This window comes from Crinia signifera, chromosome 11 (genome assembly GCF_055691185.1).
Source record: "Crinia signifera chromosome 11, ASM5569118v1, whole genome shotgun sequence".
NCBI lineage: Eukaryota > Metazoa > Chordata > Amphibia > Anura > Myobatrachidae > Crinia > Crinia signifera.
This window is the reverse complement of record NC_139227.1, coordinates 29,558,251-29,579,158: the sequence shown is the minus strand read 5'-3', so window position 1 is coordinate 29,579,158 and position 20,908 is coordinate 29,558,251. Positions and strand designations below refer to the sequence as shown.

Here is a 20,908-nt window from a genome sequence, read left to right as displayed (position 1 = left end):
GCTCAAACCGGTTCTTATCCTTGCTGACGCCGAAACCACCAAACAAAGGACTCTTAAAGTTCACTCCCCTGCACCTGGTCAGACCAGGTACAGCGTCTAACCTCCAATCACAGTGGACCGGACATATGATCTCTGGCCAATGAGAATGGCCTTTTGACCTCCCCCTTCTGACCCTATAAGATAGGCGACCCAGAGCAGCCAGGGTCTCTTCGGCACAACTACTTTCCCTGGACCTTCCTACCGGACTATCGCTCATTCCTGAACGATAGTGAGCTCTGACCGGACTGCTTTTCACATACTAGATGACCACGGTAAACGGTTGCATTTATCACGGTATTTATCCTTGTAGTTATTGTTGGCTGATTGTGTCTTGTATTTGTATTCTTTCCCCTTAGCAGAGTTTGTTTAGTATTCATTGTTATTGTATTGTATTGTACTTGTTATACCTGTTTATTCTTATTTCTGTAACCCCCTTTTGTCCATTAGGGACTTTAATACAATCTTTTTACGGAGTTCTAACCTCCTTACTTCTATTCAGTGGTCGTGTCTAGTTATTCGCATAATAGCGATAAGGTACATTAAGGACTCTGTCCTTACATTGCGGACTCTGTCCTTTAAGGTATATTCGCACAATTGGAGACAAAGTCCTGCGAAAGGATCTCTTATTAAGGTATCGGTTATTGGTGTATAACATACAATAGACTGTACGCTGCGCTGCGCTACGTTTTGTTCGCACGCAGTTAGGTATAACGGGTAAGCAGGTTACGGACACATTACGTAACCTGCGCTTTCCACTTATTGTCTCCTTGGTCATATAATATCGGTATTAACATTGGCCTCCCGAGCTCCTATTGCTCTCCTCACCAGTCTGTTCTCAACTCTGCAGCCAGACGTATCTTCCTCTCCTGCTGTTCCACTTCTGCCAAGCCCCTGCAAGAAAATCTGCACCAGCGCCCATTCCCCATACAGAATCCTCTATAAACTCCTCACCCTCGCATACAAGGCCCTCTCTAAATCCACTGCCCCCTACATTTCCAACCGCATTTCCCTACATGTTCCCTCCTGCCCACTCTGGTCGGTCAATGACGTTGCTTCTACCCTGGTCATTGCATCCCATGCGTGAATCCAACACTGTCTGTGCTGCCACTACTCCACTGGTAGCTTTCTATGGCAGGAATTATAATCTACAACTGCGCGTTTTCTATCCTGCAACAGAGTTCCTATCAATTTAACCGTTTTCTAATCCAATCCCAGTTTTTTGAGGTTTTTTTTTTAGCAGTCTGCAATGTGGAACAGTGTCAACTGATCATGCATGCCAGTGGAACTGAGCCTTACTGTTCAAAGTAAAGAAACATGCTAGGATTTATGGGACACCAAAAAGAGGGAAGCGGTACATCTGTCAGAATGAATTTAGGTCTACAGTCATTAGGTCGACCCCACTAGGTCGACTGTCAGGAAGGTCGACCTGACTTAAGGTCGACATGGGCCAAGGTCGACATGACTTAAGGTCGAATTTGCATAAAGGTCGACTGGTCATAAGGTCGACATGGGTTTTCACTGTTTTTTTATCCGAATGTCGACACAGTCGACATGGACACAGTTGGCATCGCTCGCTATGCTTCAGGCACGGTGCCTCGCTGCGCTCGGCACACTATTTTATTCTCCCACCACGCCCTAGTAAATGGTAGGGCATGAAATACCGCCTGTCGGCACATGTCGGCTCAAAAAACAGTGAAAAACCCATGTCGAACTTATGACCAGTCGACCTTCCTCATGTCGACCTTTATGCAAATTCGACCTTAAGTCATGTCGACCTTGGCCCATGTCGACCTTAAGTCAGGTCGACCTTCCTGCCAGTCGACCTAGTGGGGTCGACCTAATGACTGTAGACCTAAGTTCATTCTAATAGATGACCGCTTCCCAAACAGACATGCTCATCAATATACAATTCTCTTTCAACGTTACTCCAATTTATTAAAGAGTTGTTAATGTTCCTCTTCCTCATCCTTGCTGCTTTATAATCATTTCTAGTTTTAAGTTAGTCTTTTTAGAAAAATAACCTTTACCCACCACTAAATGCACTTGGCAGGTAATAACCACTTTTTGTATGACCTTGAGTGGAGTTAATGATTGTCATTTCTGCAGCTGTTTATTCAGAATTGCTCTCTACAGGAATTGATGACACAAAAGAGTGCCAGGAACTCAAGGCTATAATGCAGAACAGAAGCTAAGCCATATTATAGATGAGCAACAGTAGCTGTGTAATTCCAGAGTACAAACAGTAGGGTCTATTACAGACCTGATCGCAGGACAGATTTGATCTCAAATGGGCAAAACCATGCTGCACTGCAGGTGGGGCAGATGTAACGTGCAGAGAGAGTTAGATTTGTGTAAGTTAGTTTGTTTCTGTGATGGGTGAATACTGGCTGCTTTATTTTTACAAAGCAATTCAGTTTAAATTCACCCCACCCAAGTCTAACTCTCTCTGCACATGTTACATCCAAAGAAATCCTCACATTTCTGTATTTCAACCTGCATTACAAACCTGAATAAGTGCTTCATTACTACAGCTTACCTAGTGCACCTCATCATCACCCAGCAATACAAATTTCCCTCTACAAGTGTGTGCCATTATATGCAAATGATTGTGTGCTCAGTGCTAGTCCAGTACAAGCAGTATCTCAAGTTTCCCACAGCTACCAGTCCTGCCTTCAGCACCATTCCATTTATATGCAGTAATTCCATCCAGTGTTGGACTGGGGCATGAAGGGCCCATGGGGTCAAGCAGTGGTAGGGGCCAATGTCTGGGAGTGTAGCCAGTCTTAGAGTGGGTGTGGCTAGTCACCATATTGATTTACCTAACCAGTCAAGAATGCATGTGCTAATCCCTTGGTAAATATATACATAGTAAATACTGCTGGTGCATGCATAAAAATGTACCAGATTAATAGTAGAAATGCACTGTAGAAAATACACCATAGTCCTGTACAGTATAAAGTAATAGATGTATAATTCTAGCGCACAGTCTGGAACCTGATCCCTAGAGGAGGAGGTGGGGCTCCAGGTATTAGGACCCACCAGGGGTTTCCCCTGAATCCCTATGGATCAGTCCAACCCTGGTTGCTATCCAGCCCAGGACTCAGCTCCACTCCATTTAAATCTATTGTGTAACTCATGGACGTCTTTCTCCCTGTTGTGACACACCTCCTACCACTAAGCAAAACATTAGTGCTTTCCGTTTTGCAATAGCATTAGGTGATACAAGTTGTTTTTAACACATTACTGTATGTACTTTCTATTGTGCATTATTAATCTGTACCACCATTCTTTTTTATGGGATGCAGTGTAAATCCCGGCGGTCGGGATCCCGGCATTCAGAATCCCGACGCTGGAATCCCGATCGCCGAAATCCCAACACTTTCTAATAAATTAGTGTGCCGAGCGTAGCGAGGCACCGGGCCCGCTGCGTGGCGAGCGCAGCGAGCCCGCAAGGGGGGGGGGGGGGGCGATCCACGTCCCCCCCCTTGTCGGGTTTTCGGCGATCGGGATTCCAGCGTCGGGATTTAATACTGAATCCCTTTATACTGCCCTGCTGATTCTAATACATATTTTATGCTTCTTTGTTTTTTTATATTTCACTTAACAGTCTTGTGGGGAAAAAAAGAAAAGTATAACTATAAAATCCTAACACCAATGATACAGGGCCAAATTCTCTAAGCTTCAAAAGTGATAAAATAGAGAGTGATAAACAGCCAGCCAATCAGCTCCTGTCTGACATTTTTCAAACACAGTCTGTGACATGGCAGGTAGGAGCTGATTGGCTGGCTGTTTGTCACTCTCCATTTGATCACTTTTGAAGATTAGAGAATCTGGCCCATTGTCACTCTGCTTGCACTTACTCCTCTGCCTAAACACTGGAAAGCATTAGAAGAACGGTTTTGTGATTTCTGTGCAATATCGTGATCAGCCATTTTCTCTGGAAAACATGGAACCATGGCTGGACCAGCTGCACTCACAGCTTTCCTGTAGCTAGAACTGATGTTCTCTGTTCTATCAGGTTCCTCAATGTTAGAGATATTCTGCAAAATAACAATAAATATGATACCATTTGAATACATTTTCTGCAAAAAAACAATGAAAATGTGTCCAACAAAAATCTGCAATCACATGTGTAGACTGAGTTTGACACATCTGAAGGTGCGTCCAGTTCTGTGATGGTAGCATATGAGCTTGGTATGGTAGCATATGAGCTTGGCATGATAGCATATAAGCTTGGTATTGTATCATATGAGCTTGGTATGGCAGCAAATGAGCTTGGTATGGCAGCATATGAGCTTGGCATGGTAGCATATAAGCTTGGTATGGTATCATATGAGCTTGGTATGGTAGCATATGGGCTTGGTATGGCAGCATATGAGCTTTGTATGGAAGCATATATGCTTGGTATGGTAGCATATGAGCTTGGTATGGTAGCATATGAGCTTGGTATGGTAGCATATGAGCTTAGTATGGAAGCATATGAGCTTAGTATGGAAGCATATGAGCTTGGTATGGCAGCATATGAGCTTGGTATGGCAGCATATGAGCTTGGTATGGAAGCATATGAGCTTGGTATGTTAGCATATGAGCTTAGTATGGAAGCATATGAGCTTAGTATTGCAGCACATGAGCTTGGTATGGCAGCATATGAGCTTGGTATGGCAGCATATGAGCTTGGTATGGCAGCATATGCCCCTGATATGGAAGAATATGAGCTTGGTATGGCAGCATATGAGCTTGGTATGGCAGCATATGAGCTTGGTATGGCAGCATATGAGCTTGGTATGGCAGCATATGAGCTTGGTATGGCAGCATATGAGCTTGGTATGGCAGCATATGAGCTTGGTATGGCAGCATATGAGCTTACTATGGCAGCATATGACCTTTGTATGGAAGCATATGAGCTTACTATGGCAGCATATGAGCTTGGTATGGTTGCATATGAGCTTGGTATGGCAGCATATGAGCTTGGTATGGTTGCATATGAGCTTGGTATGGTTGCATATGAGCTTGGTATGGCAGCATATGAGCTTGGTATGGTTGCATATGAAATGCAATAACAAAACATCTGCTGTCTACCTTATTACAAATCATATGAGAATCCTTTAATTCCAGAGGTCTAAATGACAGTAAATAATCAATAAAATAATGTGAAGAGATGTCCGTAACTTCACATAATATAGCAGCCATAATAATTCATTATATACAAGTGAGAGGTCCTGGTTGAAACACAATCAGCCAATCCAATGTGGAATAGTGTGGTGGAAAGACTTTGACTGTGACATCCCAGCAGGCTACAGTAAAAGGGGAGGCGTTTCATATATAGTGCAGAACATTCAAAGTACCAAACTACAGGTTAATAAGCCTATATAGGCCCAAGAGTCCCTCATACTTAATAAGAGAAATTTCTTTTTTTAAACTCATAATTAAAATAACTTACTTTGTGCACCTACCTCATCATATTGTTTTTGTAGATGCTCAATTTTGTCATATATGTCTTTTGCACTCTTCCAGTATTTAGCCAAACATTTGTCCCTTGTACTTTGGCTTGAGGTGGGTTTTATACTTTGTGTGTGTTCATTTAGATTAAGAGACAATGTTTCAGCTATGGGAAAAGATGAAAAAACAAAAACAAAAAACAATTAAACATAATACTATCTTTATGTGTAACGTATAGTTACAATAAAGTAAAGCACATAGGATGTTATTCAGTCCCAATCGTTATTTCCTCCCGATGGAACAAGAGGCTGTTACCTATTCAATGCTGCTGTTTCTGACAGCATTGAAGGCAGTTTCCGACAAAACAGATCCAATTTCAAAACAATTCGGATCTGTTTTGTCGGAAACGCCCGCGGATTGTCGAATTCTCAGCCATTTTTCGCCATTCTGGAGCTGTCGACAATCCTTGCACTTTCCGACACTCGACTCTTGGTACTTGGTACTTTGAATACCAACAGTGGAGTTGCAGTCGAGAGAAGCGAAAACGTCCGGACTGAATACCCCCATTATACCAAAGACACATAATCTAACTCTCTCTGCACCTGCTACGTGTGCCCTACCTGCCGTGCAACATGGTTTTGTCCATTTGTTAAAAAATGTGCTTTGCGGCTGAATAACCTTTTTTTGTGTGTTTAAGCCTAACCTTAGCCGTAACTGCAGCCAAACCGTAATTGCAGCCAGTGGCGTAACTAGATACATGTGGGCCCTATAGCAAAAGTTTGTATGGGCCCCTATTTATCACCTAAAGCTGAAAAATGTATACAGCACATGATATTTTCACAGGCAGAGTGGGCCCCTCTCAGCTCTGGGCCCCATAGAAGCTGCACCCCCTGCACCTATGGCAGCTACACCCCTGTATATATAACACATGTAACTGTGACAGGGAAGGTGGCCCCTCTCAGCTCTGGGCCCCATAGCAGCTGCACCCCCTGCACCTATGGTAGTCACGCCTTTGATTGCAGCCTAGGGGGAGATGCTCTTAAGCGCTGCGGAGGGTATTGTCAGCTTTTACTGGCGATACCCTATAGAAGCCTCACCGCCTCTCCCATTTAGCAATCTGTGGTTAAATAATGACAAAAATGTAATGATAAGATCTCATTAATAGACAAAAAATCTTACTGATCTGCCTGCAGTTCTGAAGGACGAATGTAGCCGCTTTGTGTAACTCGTCATCCTTTGATTCCGACAGCACCTGTATCATGAGGGGGAGTCCGTTGCATTTCAGCAGCTCATATTGATTTGGCTCTGTTGAATGAGACAGATCACATAAATGTCCTGAGTTTAATCATTGCTCCACTGCTGTGTGTCATTGTACTGGTGCTGTGTAATGACTGCTTTACATAAACAGCCTGGAGAGTGAAATAGGATGTCAGGGGAAAGAGTAAGAACACAGACAGCACTAGTTATTTCTTACACTGAGCAGTCACAACACATTCTACATTATGTGCTATTGATGAATAGGCCAGCCCTGTGTACATTCTAATTTTCATGTTTATGTAAATGACTAATATGGTTCTTGATGATGAATAGTTTCAGAGGAAGGTGTTGAGACCCATTCGTTATGGGCCGAATTCGGTCCCGTCCCCAAACTTTGGGTGATTGTGCATGGAGTGAATGGCTTTGGCGAGTTTCACATTCGCCGTGACGTTAGCTCAGTAAGGGGAGGGCCGGGGGTCGTCAGGTGGCGGCAGCATGGGAACGCCCCCTGGGCGTCCCCATACAAATGCTGGCCGTTACTCTGCTAAAACATATGCCTGCTTGGGGCGTTACATGACATCAGCACACGCCCCGAATTCGGAGTACCGTGGCCATCTGAAAAGTAAGTATAGACGGTACTTGTTTCCTAGAAGGGCGCCCACGATTTTGATCTTAGGCATCGCAAGAAAAAAAATTGCGTCGGTCGCATCGCATGCGGCCAAAAAAATCGCATGCGATGCGACCGACGCGATTACCGCGATTTTACATAGGGAACAATGTTAAATGGCCCAATTGACCCGATTTCACATAGGAAACAATGTTAAATGGCCTACAGACCCCAAATACCCACCCTGAAGTGTGAAATGGCCCCCCCAATTGTTAACGCCACCCCACAATCAACGTCAACCCGAAGCGTGGCGAGTGCAGCGGTACACGTCCTCCGACCTTTTCATACCCCCACTATCCACGTCGGCGTGGAGCTGAGAATAGAAAGTGTGGCGAGCGCAGCGTTCCCTCGCGGGCTTCACAGGTATCCGCTGCGCTCGCCACGCTTCAACTATTCTCAACTCCACGCTAACGTGGATAGTGGGGGGTATGAAAAGGTCGTAGGACGCGTACCGCCGCCCCTCGCGGGCTCGCTGCGCTCGCCACGCTTCGGGTTCACGATGATCGTGGGGTGGCGTTAACAATTGGGGGGGGGGGGGCATTTCACACTTCAGGGTGGCTATTTGGGGTCTGTGGGCCATTTAACATTGTTCCCTATGTAAAATCGCGGTAATCGCGTCAGTCGCATAGCATGCGATTTTTTGGCCGCATGCATTGCGACCGACGCGATTTACATTTTAACATGCATTTCTATGTAAAATCGCGGCCATCGCATCGGTCGCATCACATGCCATTATAATGGCATGCGATGCCCGCGATGGGCGCCGTTCTAGGAAACAAGTACCGTATAGACTTGTCAGACCGAAGGCTGAAAAATTCATTTGATGGTGCGCGACCGTCGAATGATTTATCCTCCTGTGGCCGCATGCGAGGGGATTCAGGGGGTGGGTGTTCGTCCGGGTGACGTTTACCTGTTTGCTAGGCTGCGATTACACAAAGCCTAGCAAACAGGTCTGAATAAGGCCCTAAACGCTAAATGAAGAGTAATGTAATACATGCTTATACACACCGCAGTCCTCAGTACAGTGGCCAACAGTAAGCACAATGCTGAACATGTCTTCTGCTTCCAAACGTCCGCAGGACAACAGGGAGATCAGACTGGATACAATGCCGTGCTTCGCCAAATGATGTACGGCTGTAACTAAAAAAGTGTGCGAGTTAGTAAAACCTTTTATAATAAATGCTATAAAGAACATGTTGGGGTCTATTTATGCATGCCGAGTAAAATCCCATCCCGTGCAAACCTGCGATTTGCTTAGCACGGCTTGTGAAAATATTGCAAGCTGGCGAATAGCTGCAAATCCATTCCCAAGCCGCTCTACATGGAATCATTTCCCAGCCCAGGACTTACTCATGGCTGCTATAGAAACAGGATGATTGGGGGCCGGGAGCTGACGTTACATGTCTGGGCACCCCTGCATTTTTCCTGACACCCCCAGAACACAGGCAGTTACCAAATTCGCAGCCCTGCAATCAGGTCGGAATTAGGCCCTCACTCCGCCCCCACTGATCTATTAAGGTACGTGTAGTTGCTGCGGTGATGCGTGCACATGTGCAATGTGGATGTTGAAATTGCACTTCTATGGTATATTAATGAATTGCGAATGCACTCTACACCATTTAACTACGCGATGTGCGTAGATCTAGTTTAAATCAAAAGAATCTTTAATAGATTGAGGATGGACGTAATGCATTAATATCTAATCATTGTGGTACTCCCGACATATGCACATTATATATTCCCCAAAGTATTGGAATATGATCGTCCATACTTTATTGTTTAGTATTGTATAAGCCACCGTCACAGACGCAAGTTCATTAAATCAATAGCAATGTGAATAAATACACAACCCTAGAGAGAATATCTACACGTGTATGTAGCTTCAAACAAAGGACAAAGAACAGTAAAGATAATTGGTTTGAACCAGCTATATCTCATGGCTAAAGCTGGGTACACATCTATACAATCCCTGTTTTCTTGCAACCGTTCGATCGTCCATAGATGCGACCGACCTTCCAGAAACACCAGCCGATACGCGCGTACACACCTGCACAATTTTACTTGCGACGTCCGATGTAATCCCGTCCAAACAGTCGCAAGAAAAAGATTGTACCACCGTACACACTCTCTCGATTTGGGCTATTGACACGATATATATATATATATATATATATATATATATATATATATATATATACACTGTATATAAACAAAATTATCATAATGGGCTGGGTTAAGGGCATACAAAAACATGCTATGGCCACAATATTGCAGTCTATAAAAAAAATAAAAAAAAGGAGCAAGAATCGCAGCTGCTGGACCAGAGACTGGCTTCTGAGGCGAGACTGTCCATAGACACCCTGCCGGCTGAGTAAAATTTAGATGCTTACCACCAGTATCTGACCATAGTCACCCTGCCGGCTGAGTAAAATTTAGAAGCTTACCACCCGTATCTGACCATAGTCACCCTGCCGGCTGAATAAAATTTAGACGCTTACCACCCGTATCTGACCATAGTCACCCTGCCGGCTGAGTAAAATTTAGATGCTTACCACCCGTATCTGACCATAGAGTCAGAGGTCGGACATGCAAGTAAGACTGACCTCCAATGCACACGCATTCGATTTCAAACACATGTGATTTGGCCTGATTTCACGGGCCGATCCACTGGAAGAGGGTGAAATCGCATAAGTGTATGGGGGTCTTATGTAGTTACTACAAAGCAGCCACTTATTTGTTTTTTTTTTTTGTACTTATGTATTTGCAAATAGCTTAGTGGGCGATTCTGCGTAAGAAAATCGCATTGCATCGCATGCGATTTTATAGGGTGCGATGCCATTTAATTTAGTATACACTTGTATGACATACAATGGGATTTAGGCATCCCCCCACTTCAATGAATTACATAAGGAAAATCGCATCGCACGGTGCCGTACGTATGCTAATTGGGCGCTCTGCTAATACATAAGTACCGTTTTTTTAGCTAAAAAAACCAGCAAAGTGTACTGACTTTTGTTACATCATTGTATATACACCTATTGGCCACTTACGGTTCTCTGTGATGCAGGCATCCAAAGTCTTTGTTACTGCTACAGCCAGCCTGATCGTTGAACGTTTTGCCTGTATACCGTTCACCAGCTGCTGGAGGACATCAGCCAAAGTATCAAGTCCGCCAATTGCAGCAAAGTAATCCTGTGCGAAACCTAGTAAAGAAATGCTTGTATTGAATGAAACCTGTACAATAAAGCCGGTTGGTTCATTCTCTTATAGAGGCTGGTTCTAAGTAAGGAGCAAAGTGGCTGTATGTGCCAGCAGAGAGAGATGCCGCTGTAACAGCCATTACTATTGGCATGTGCACTAGGTCCAAGACAACCATCAGAATCACGCATAAAAACATACAAAGAGTTTTATAGATACAGACCCATACATACTCCTACCAGTTCTGTGCACTCTCACTGTAGCTGCCCAGTTCATACCCTGAAACAATTTTGTGGAAGGACAAATGCACATACGCTGTATGCATCCAGGCACAGAACCAGCCCCCTCATTTGCATACGGCTGCTCTTCTTTGCATACATTCTTCAAGTCAGGATATGTGATTCTGACATTGTCACGAGATCAGATCTAGGGGGAAGAAAGATCTCTTCACTCTTTGGATGTTACTAGGACCCTGAAGATCTGTGTGAATAGGACCAATGATTTTTGGTAAAGTTATGATTCTTATGTTCCTTATAAGATGAACATGAGACTATTAGGTGACTCATTTGGCGATTGGATAAGCCTTCAGTTGACTATGATGAAAAATATATTTGACAATTTTAGGCACGTTACCCTGCTCACCTGTACACCGTGTCTAGGATCAGCAGCTATGTTGGAAGCCACTTGGTCCTTAATCCATAGTTTATAAATTCCCCATCTTTGCTGTGTGTGTGTTTGGTCTGCCAGCCACTCTTAAGGTGTCCATACACTGGTCCAATTTGGCCTCTTTTCAAACAATTCAGACGGTTTGGGCTGAGAATTCAGATGAAAAGTGGCCAAATCGGATGTGTTTGACATCCAATCCGTTGTGCCGTCCGTTACACATCGGATCAGAGATCTTATGTGCCACACATAGTATAATTCGCAATCTTATCTGGTGCAATATATCGCATCTGATTTTCCTTGAACTCCCCCGGCAGCTCCCCAGGAGTCCTTTAACATGCGACAAATCACTTGCGATTTATCGCATGTAAAAAATGGCACATCAGGTGCCAGATCGGCTGTAGCCCTAACGGGGAGCTGCCAGGGAACTTCAAGGGAAATCAGGTCCCACTTGTGCCTCAGACAAGTCGGACCTGTGTATGGGCACCTTTACACTTGCTGCAGGTAATGACATCCCAGTTGGACGGGCACAATCAAATTTCAGCTCAGATCTGATGTCAGGACAACACATCGAGCACCCGATTGTTTAGTGTATATGCTTACCTGCATCAGTCGCTCTGTTGGTGTGAAGGCGGACCCATCGTCAAGATGACACGGTGTGTACGCAGCTTTAGAGTGGCGTCTTTTGTCATTTAGAAACTAAATGTGTATTGAAAACCTGAGCTGCTGATTGCTCATTCTACTGGTTGAGCTAAAATATTATTTTTGTCCACCATATGATTATTACTTTCCTCATCATAGTTCTGCTTCATGAGCCACCTTGGAGGTTTATAAAAGCAGCTTCTAATCCTGAGAGGTTTGTGTCTTTAAAGAGATAGAAAATGCTAAATCACAAGCTATAGTGCCCTAATTTGTACGATGTTCAAGTTTCCTCATCCATCACTCTGAAGAACTTCTCTGTGACCCAGAACTCTGTAAGCAGATGACAGCAATAACCTTTTGTGCTGGATCTGTGAGGAGTATAGATCATTTTGGATCTCCGTGATCAGCCTGTCCATGATCTTTAATCGCAAATCCTTGTAGGAATTTTCTTACAATATCTGTGATCTAGAGATGTTGGACATCTATCCCACTAATTGAGCAGGCCAGTTTAATATGTTGCAAATGCTAACTTGTCCAAGTAAGAACAGATGAAGAATGAGAGGATGAGAAGACTGAAATTGATATACTATTTGCTGCCTTCTGACAAGTCTTCTGATTCGGCCTTGTCTGTTCCTGCCCTCAAGAACTAGAGCTGTTCAGAAGGCACCGGGCAGAGCCTGAGCCAAGAGTGACACAATAATGATGTCTTTAGCAATGCTATACAGCCATGACTGTTGTGGCTAAAGGCATTTGTTAAGGGGGTGTCCATAATAGTTTACATGGTGCAGCTTGACCCCTAAATGCTCCAGCCCGCATTCACGTTTGATCGTAAGGTGCTCACATCAGCTTAGCATTTGCTTCTTAGCAATGCAAATGCTGGAGGAGGTGCATATTACCCCCTTTCTGTATTTGCCATTGCTAAAACAGCAATGCAATTGCAGTTTGGGATGAACATCCCGACCAACACTTGTGATGTTCATCTGCGACTGCAGCCTGAGTAAGTCTGAAGTATTCCCGAATGCCAGCCGCCTCTGCCCCTCATTTATCCCCACGAAGGCCTCTGCCTGTCAATCAGTAAGAGGCGTTTGCAATATTGGATTGGGCCGCTTATACGTAAATGTCTTGTGTAAATTAATTTAGCTGAATCAGACAGACATAGAACTGTTCAGAAGTGACCCAATGCAATGTATTCTAACAAAAGCCTGGAATAGAAGCAGATGCATTTCTGTGTAAGTAGAGTGAAATAAATAACTTCTTGTTCCAAAGCTCCAGTAAACTCTTCCTTATTGCCTCCAATTCCACTGGTCTCGAATGCACAGCAACAATGTCTTGGCATATTTTGTAGTTCTTCCCCCCACAAAATACCATGTAAAAGTCATTGTGAGGTGCTAGCCCTGACTTACCTTCCTTACTCCTGAGGGAAAGTGAGCTTAAGGGGGGTATGCAATGTCATTCGAGCTCCCGCAGCCATCTCCCGACGGGGGAGATGGCTGCGGGGCCCTATTCAATACTGTCTTCCCCGACAGCATTGAACAGGGGTTTTGCGCAGAACGAGCCCGACATCACAAGCTGTCGGGCTCGTTCTGCCGAGAAAAGCCGGAAATAGGCGAGCTCCCGGCCGGAGCTCGGCTATTTCCGTCATCAACTCGCGGCCACGCCCCCTTCTCGCCGCTCGGTGGCCGGGACATTGAATCCCGACTGCCGAGCTCCAGGCGAGCTGACCGAGAACGGGACAGGGGCACGGCTGTCGCGCTAGCTCGACAGCCGTGCCCCTGACATTGAATACCCCCCTAAATGTGCACTCACCAATAGCCAAAAGTACTAAAGTGATGACAAGATGAAGAAAACGGTCTAATCCTTCAGAAATTTTATGGGCCATTGAGTTCAGCTTTCCTTAAATAGAATTTTGTCTGGTCTGATGAAAAGTTGGTTAGGTGTGTGGGGTGGTGTTTTAGTTGGATGGTTGGTCCGTTGGATGGTTGGAGAAAAGTTGGTCTGCTGTATAGCTAGCTTAACAAATGTGTGGTTAAACAGTCTACAACCCATGCGCCCTACCACAAAATTCGCCTGGTGACTATAGCAATACAGTGAAGCTTCACTATAAAAAAAAATAATAAACATTTAGGGCGGTATTTATCACCAACACTATTTCCAACGGTGGAAATAGCGGCTGTCACCTATTCAATGCTAATAGTGGCGGCTCCTGCCTTTAGACGGGGGGCTGCAATTGCCTGGGTACTGCTCGTTGCAAACGGAACACAACATACAGATAATCTACTTTAAATCACCTTAAACTGTGGAATAAAGTAACCTTGATTGTGGTTGCTCTGTACCAGTGTTTTTGTGCATATACTGTAAACAAATGATGTACCCATATGCACATAAACACAGGTACAGAGCAAAATACAAACTTTGAATAACTTTAATATTAATTAAAGTACAGAAAATTATACTTCTATTAAAGATCTACACACAAATAATAGTTTAAATAAATATCATTCACAGAGGCTCAAATATTATAAAAATATAAAAAACTTCCATGCACCTCTCTGGTGCAATGCATACCTTCCTTCAGCTGCACCACACTGAGGGCCTTATTTTGGTTCATTCTTTCTGACAAAATCCTTCTTAGATGGGCAAAACCACGTGCACTGCAGGGGGGCAGATGTAACTTGTGCAGAGAGAATTAGATTTGGGTGGGGTTTTTCTTCAAAGTAAGATCTATATTGCAGTGTAAAATCATGCAGTCAGTATTTTCCCTGCACAGAAACAAAAAAACTCACCCAAATCGAATTCTCTCTGCACATGTTACATCTGCCCCCCTGCAGTGCACATGGTTTTGTCCATCTAAGAAGGATTTTGTCAGAAAGAATGAACTAGAATAAGGCCCCATGTGACTCACTGAAGTCTGGTCATGCTTACTGCAGAGGATTTTCTTCTGCTGGGCTGCACAGACAGCAGCCCATAGAAGCACTATAGCTCTGGGGATGTACACAGAATGGCTTCCTGCTGGCAAGCTACTGCTGTCATTTCAGTCCTCTGTATGATGGGCAGTAGCAGCTTCCAATAGGAATGCCTGTCTGTCTGTTTTACACTGGAAACCTCCTGGTTTTCACTGGAGGGGCTGCAGTCCTGCAGCCCAATAGCAGGAGCCGTCACTGCTAACACTCAATACTTTGAATAACAACAGTCAAGTTTCAGTCAAGGGAAACTTTAATCCCTTTTTGCAGAATGCTTTTATGTCAATATTTTCTATTTACTTCCTCCGCAATATCGTTAGGAATGGTCTCTGCCCAAACTGTAGATACTTGGAGAATAAAGGAACAGCCACCCCACGCTTAATAACATTCACAAGAAAACTTGTAGCTTCTGAACTGCTTTCATTTTTTTAAATCTATGGGATTCTTTAGTGGTCCTCCATCTTCTGGTGGAATAGTTGTCCCTATAGACAGACTGGCTACAGCTGCATCAATTATAGGCGCGGTACACTACTTAGGAGTTTCTTCATCCTGAAAGTGATACATACGTTTTAGTCCCTTGGGATTAAACTAATGTCCGTCCATCTGTTCCCATTCTTTATTAATGAAATCTTTAATAACCCGCTCTGCTAGAAACACTCTATTTTATATTTTATGATCCACAAAGAGATAATCTTGTAGAGCAGCTAGGGCTGAGGTATATTCTATCCCATGGCTTTGTTAATAAATAAGAGTAGAACACTCACAAGATCTCGTTGTTTGCTGGAATCTTTTGCTTACCAAAAGCAAAAGATTCAGTTCTGGAGGCCATATCTCCAGAAGGATATAAAAACATTAGAGACTGTACAAAGAAGAGCAACTAAAATGGTGCATGGCCTACATCACAAAACGTACCAGGAAAGACTAAAAGATCTTAATATGTATACTTTAGAGCAGAGAAGGGAAAGGCGGGACATGACAGAAACTTTCAAATATATCAAGGTTTTTTTTAACAAGGTACAGGTGGGAGACATTCTTCACAGGAAGAGGAGCAACAGAACACAAGGACATGCACTGACACTAGAGGGAGGAAGGTACAGGTGGGAGACATTCTTCACAGGAAGAGGAGCAGCAGAACACGAGGACATGCACTGACACTAGAGGGAGGAAGATTTAGGGGAAATGTGAGGAAGAATTTTTTCACAGAAAGAGTAGTAGATAAGTGGAATAGCCTCCCATCAGAGGTGGGAGACGCAAATACAGTAGTACAATTTAAACATGCTTGGGATAAGCATATTGATATCCTTACAAAAAAATAAGGATCAAATATGGTTTGAGGTAATATGGTTAAAAAAAGGGGCAGACTAGATGGGCCAAGTGGTTCTTATCTGCCGTCAATTTCTATGTTTCTATGCGATTTGGATGATATTGTGTCTTCATTTGATCATGTATAATTGCTCAGGTCCGTTCTGTTTATGCCAAATCTTTCTGTCTGACATGCAATTTGGTTGAAATTATAGCCATTCATTTTTATTTCTTATAATGTTCATGTATGTAATTATGTACTTATTGTTTGTGCATCTGAAAATGTGGTCATTATATGGATTCTATCTCTATTCTGCGGAAGCTAATTTCCCACAGGTCATGTCTGTATTGCACTATGGGCCTTATTCTAGTTCACTCTTTCTGACAAAATCCTTCTTAGATGGACAAAACCATGTGCACTGCAGGTGGGGCAGATGTTACTTGTGCAGAGAGAATTAGATTTGGGTGGGGTTTTTACTGCAAAGTGAGATCTATATTGCAGTGTAAAAATAAAGCAGTCAGTATTTTCCCTGCGCAGAAACAAAATAACTCACCCAAATCTAATTCTCTCTGCACATTTTACATCTGCCCCCCTGCAGTGCACATGGTTTTATCCATCTAAGAAGGATTTTGTCAGAAAGAGTGAACTAGAATAAGGCCCTATATGACAATGTAAAATCTGTGTCTTCATAAAGCGCTACCCGCCCGAAACGTTGAAACTAACACCTATGTGTCGATTGAAACTTTTATTGAAGACTACCGCCGTGCAGTATTGTAAATCTTGTGAGTGCCCTCAGCAGTATATATATATATATATATATATACACACATATACATACACACACACACTAAGTTATGTTCTTCTGTATATATGGTGTTTGAAATAAAATTTCAAATAGTCATTCAATCAAAATGCAGAAAAGTGTATAAAGAAAATACGAAGGGATTACAATGAGAATGTCAATATTTACAGTCTTATATTTGTGTAATGAAACTGTGATAGTCGTAATTAGTTTTACCACACTTTGGGGGTGGGGGTTCATAAGTGTATTATTAGTGGTGTCATGGGACTAGTATAAAGAATAGATACAATATAAAGGACATAAATCCAAAGATTTCCACTAAACACTTATTGTGCAACAAAGGCCTGAGTAAATAAACTTGAGTTATTGTTATTCATAGGGCAGTATTCAATGAGGCTGATTCGCCATGTTTTATGGCGATTTTGTGCTATTTTCGTGCTGTACGGCGATTTTTTTGACTAAAACGGTGAATCACCCTATTCAATGACCAGATGGCGAATACATTTCAAGGTTTTTATCGCCATGATTCACCGAGTAGCAATCGCTATCTTTCTATGGTGAAGTGGAATGTGAACTTTTAAAATAAAGTGTTTTGTTTTTTACATTTGGTGTAAAAAAATCAGGAATTTTATTCTGAGGAGGGGCATGATATTTTTATTCATGTGCTGTAAGCACATGAATATATATTTAATAAAAAAAAATATATATATATTTTTTTTTTACACAGCAGCCAGCAGGGGGCCGGGAGCCGAGCCGCTCATTAGATATTCATATATTCACTGCACCCGATCATTACATATGCACGATCGGGTGTAGTGAATACCCGGTCCCCTGTTGGCTATCCCGGGGGGCAGCCTGTGCTGCCTGGCTCCCGGGGAGCCCACCTCCCCCTCCCACAAACGTTCTGGGGCAGGCAGGGAGACTTCCATCTCCCTGCCTGCCGCCGTCCCCAGGCTCCCTGAGCCTGAGGATTTAAAATTCGCCGGTCAGGGGCAGTGAGCCCCTGACTCATTGACTACTGGAGCCGGCGAGGCTCCGGAACGCGGCGGGCAGTGGCGAATGTGCAGCGAATCCTAAACAGGATTCGCTGCACATCGTCAAAATTCTCATTGAATACTGCCCATAGTGTGTACAGTTTTACACTCCAGGAGCAGTTTAAGAAAATTGCGCTGATAATTTAATAAAGCTTATTTGTAAGTGAATGCTTGACGTGATTTCCACACAATTCTTGGATATGCATTAAGTAATGAAGTCATATTTTGGATTGATTCCATATTAAACACATTCTAGTAATACAAGTGAAGTATTGGCTGTGTGCTATAATATGATAATTACTATTGCTCAGTGCTGTGCGGTGATGTCAATGGCTGGAGAGACACTAGCTAGTACCGGAGCCAGATTTATACACAAATACTGTACGAGTTTGGTGAGATTGGACTATAGTAATGTTTACCATAATACAAATATAAGTTTTAAAAAATCTTCTTTGGATTAATTATTTTTATAGTGAAAACTCTATAGTGTACTGCAGTATGACCGGTAAGGCTCTGCTTCCCCTGACCGCACGACACTGCTATTCTATAATAGGATATAAGGTTCAGGTGGCATAAAATAACAACAACTAAAGGAAATCACCTATACATTTCTATTATTCCGTGCAACGTATCTTGGGCCTGATTCAGATTCAAATGTGAATCATTGTGGCCTATTACTGCATATGCGCAGTCCATCAACCAAATGGATCACAATGACCCCCTATAAATGCTGCTCATTTGTATGTTACAGCAGTGCTTACCCATTGTTGCCGAGGGAGTATTCATTTTATTTATTGATTCTGAGTGATTATTCAGTTTATTCAATGATACATTTTTTCTTTCCCTTATTTTAGTTCACTCGTCTTAAAATCTTCTGTAGTACAAATTATTTTCTTGTTTCCCAATTCCTTCAGTCTGTAAATAAGTTGTTGTAAACCACATTACGTGTCTTATTACTGCCATCAGTTATGAGTCTGACTTGACTGGTGGCATTACTGATGTGGGACAGACCCACGTATGACTGACCATGTGAGAAGACCTCGCTGCACTGCGGGCATTAAAGGACTGGCCTCGCGCGTTGTTTTTTGTCATTCAAAGACAGTAAATTCTATGTGCTTATATTCAGATGGAAAATCTGATAAAATCATTGGGATACTAGGATTAAATGCATACCTCCCAACTTGTAAGGAGACCAAGGAGGGACACAGCGATGCGCGCCGCAGCCTTGCCGAAAAGGGTTATTCCCCGCTGCTCAGCAGCCGACAGGGGGACTCCCAACAGTCCCCCCCCCTCACCGTGGGACACTGCCGGCCGCGGGAGGGGCACGGGAATGTCCCAGAAAACTGGGACATTGCCTCTGTAATCGGGACTGTTGGGAGGTATGCAAATACAATATTAAAAAAATTAAAATAAGATGACATAATATGACATTTTTTTTAAGATTACATGGACGCATCTGATGCATATGGCGCTTGCTCGCTCAGTGCCCATGCGACAAGGAGCTCTACAGACACAATAGGGGGAATTCAAATGCTTTATCCCACCTGATCTCCTGGCTTAATTGACGGGAGATATCCAAATGGTGAATTTTATCACACATTTGAGGCCCAGTAAGGTGGGTTTAGGTGCGCAAAGTGCCTAAACCTGAACAAACTAATGGGCCAGTTTGGGCATCTGAACAGGTGACTATTCTCATCTTTTAGCTCGCTACCCGCTGAAAAGCTGTGTGTGCCCCCGTTGCCAGAAACATTTGAATACCGTCAGCGGGCATGCACGGGTGCCCAACAATTGAATTCCCCTCACAGACTTAATTTTGTACATATGTTTCATCTTAAGAATGTATGCAGCAACAGTGTGCAAAGACACGTGTCGGGGGAGGAGGTGGGGGGCACAGAAGCTCCAAGCGTCATGGGGTCCAGTCGCCAAGGAAAATATTATTATTTAAATTTATTATAATTTGTGTTTGCGATCCATACATATTTTCTGTCGCTAATACCGCACACACATGAGTCATTCGCATGCGTCATTCGATAATCGCTCAATTTGCAAATTCGCTGATTAGCGATGCATGCAGAATTAGGCCCATAAATGGGAAGGTTTGAGAAAGTATCAGATTTTTTTTTTTACAGTGCTTGCTAATAAAGAACCCATTTTCTCCACAATTACAAATATCAAGCAGCTTGGTTAAAGGACACAGAAAACATGACAAGAGGCTGACAGTTACTCACTGTTATTGGCAGTAGTCAGGCCAATCAGTGAACAGATAGGCCGCGTTATCTCTGGTTGGACAGAACGTTGCAGCCATTCATTTGCCTGTGGAAATGCTGAACTGCACAGTTTTTGGTTTTCCTCTAAAAGAAACAGAAAACTAATTAGTCACAGTTTCAAAATGCAAAAATCCTAAACACCCTTCACGGGTGAATAATTCCGATTCCATAACCTGTCAGGAACACACTAAATGGGTATACTGCTCCTACCGTTCTGTGGGTTATTGACACAGGAACACAGAGCGCTGCAGATAGACAACCAGAGCTGATATTGCTGATTTGTGCTGTCCGTGGGCAGAACCATGTCGCACGTCAACATTTTGCTGCAAAAGGGAAAACAAGCTAAATCTGCAGCTTTCATTTTCTTATCAAACACAATCATACGTGTGCGTCACATTTACACAATTTACCTAAATAAAATGAGAAGTATGTCTATGCATCCCGATTCTCTAGCAAGGGTTTGGCCAGTCTCTGTAACAAAAGTATCAAATATAAATATAACTAGAAACTGAAATCCTTATCCAAAAAGCAGCGGAGGAACATGCAACATCCCATTTCCATATTCACATTCTTCACAATGTGGTGCCTGCTTGGGACGGGCCACTGATGTCACATGACGTCAGCACCCGCCCTGTTT

At 43.3% G+C, this 20,908-nt stretch overlaps 1 protein-coding gene across 10 annotated transcripts in view; it reads right to left on the bottom strand.

Moving 5' to 3' along the window:
* Window positions 1-20,908, bottom strand: part of TERB1 (telomere repeat binding bouquet formation protein 1) — a 72,525-nt gene that overhangs the window by 25,732 nt on the left and 25,885 nt on the right. For 8 of the 10 annotated variants that reach the window (XM_083164950.1, XM_083164952.1, XM_083164955.1 and 5 more), the window contains 8 exons: window positions 20,682-20,742; window positions 20,482-20,594; window positions 20,233-20,355; window positions 10,453-10,605; window positions 8,411-8,542; window positions 6,658-6,783; window positions 5,493-5,644; window positions 3,900-4,079 (listed from right to left, as the gene is read on the bottom strand). In XM_083164950.1, coding sequence (XP_083021076.1) covers window positions 3,900-4,079; window positions 5,493-5,644; window positions 6,658-6,783; window positions 8,411-8,542; window positions 10,453-10,605; window positions 20,233-20,355; window positions 20,482-20,594; window positions 20,682-20,742 — 1,040 coding nt within the window. The remainder of the gene's footprint in view (window positions 1-3,899; window positions 4,080-5,492; window positions 5,645-6,657; window positions 6,784-8,410; window positions 8,543-10,452; window positions 10,606-20,232; window positions 20,356-20,481; window positions 20,595-20,681; window positions 20,743-20,908) is intronic. The other 2 variants (XM_083164957.1, XM_083164959.1) reach the window with 2 other exon arrangements.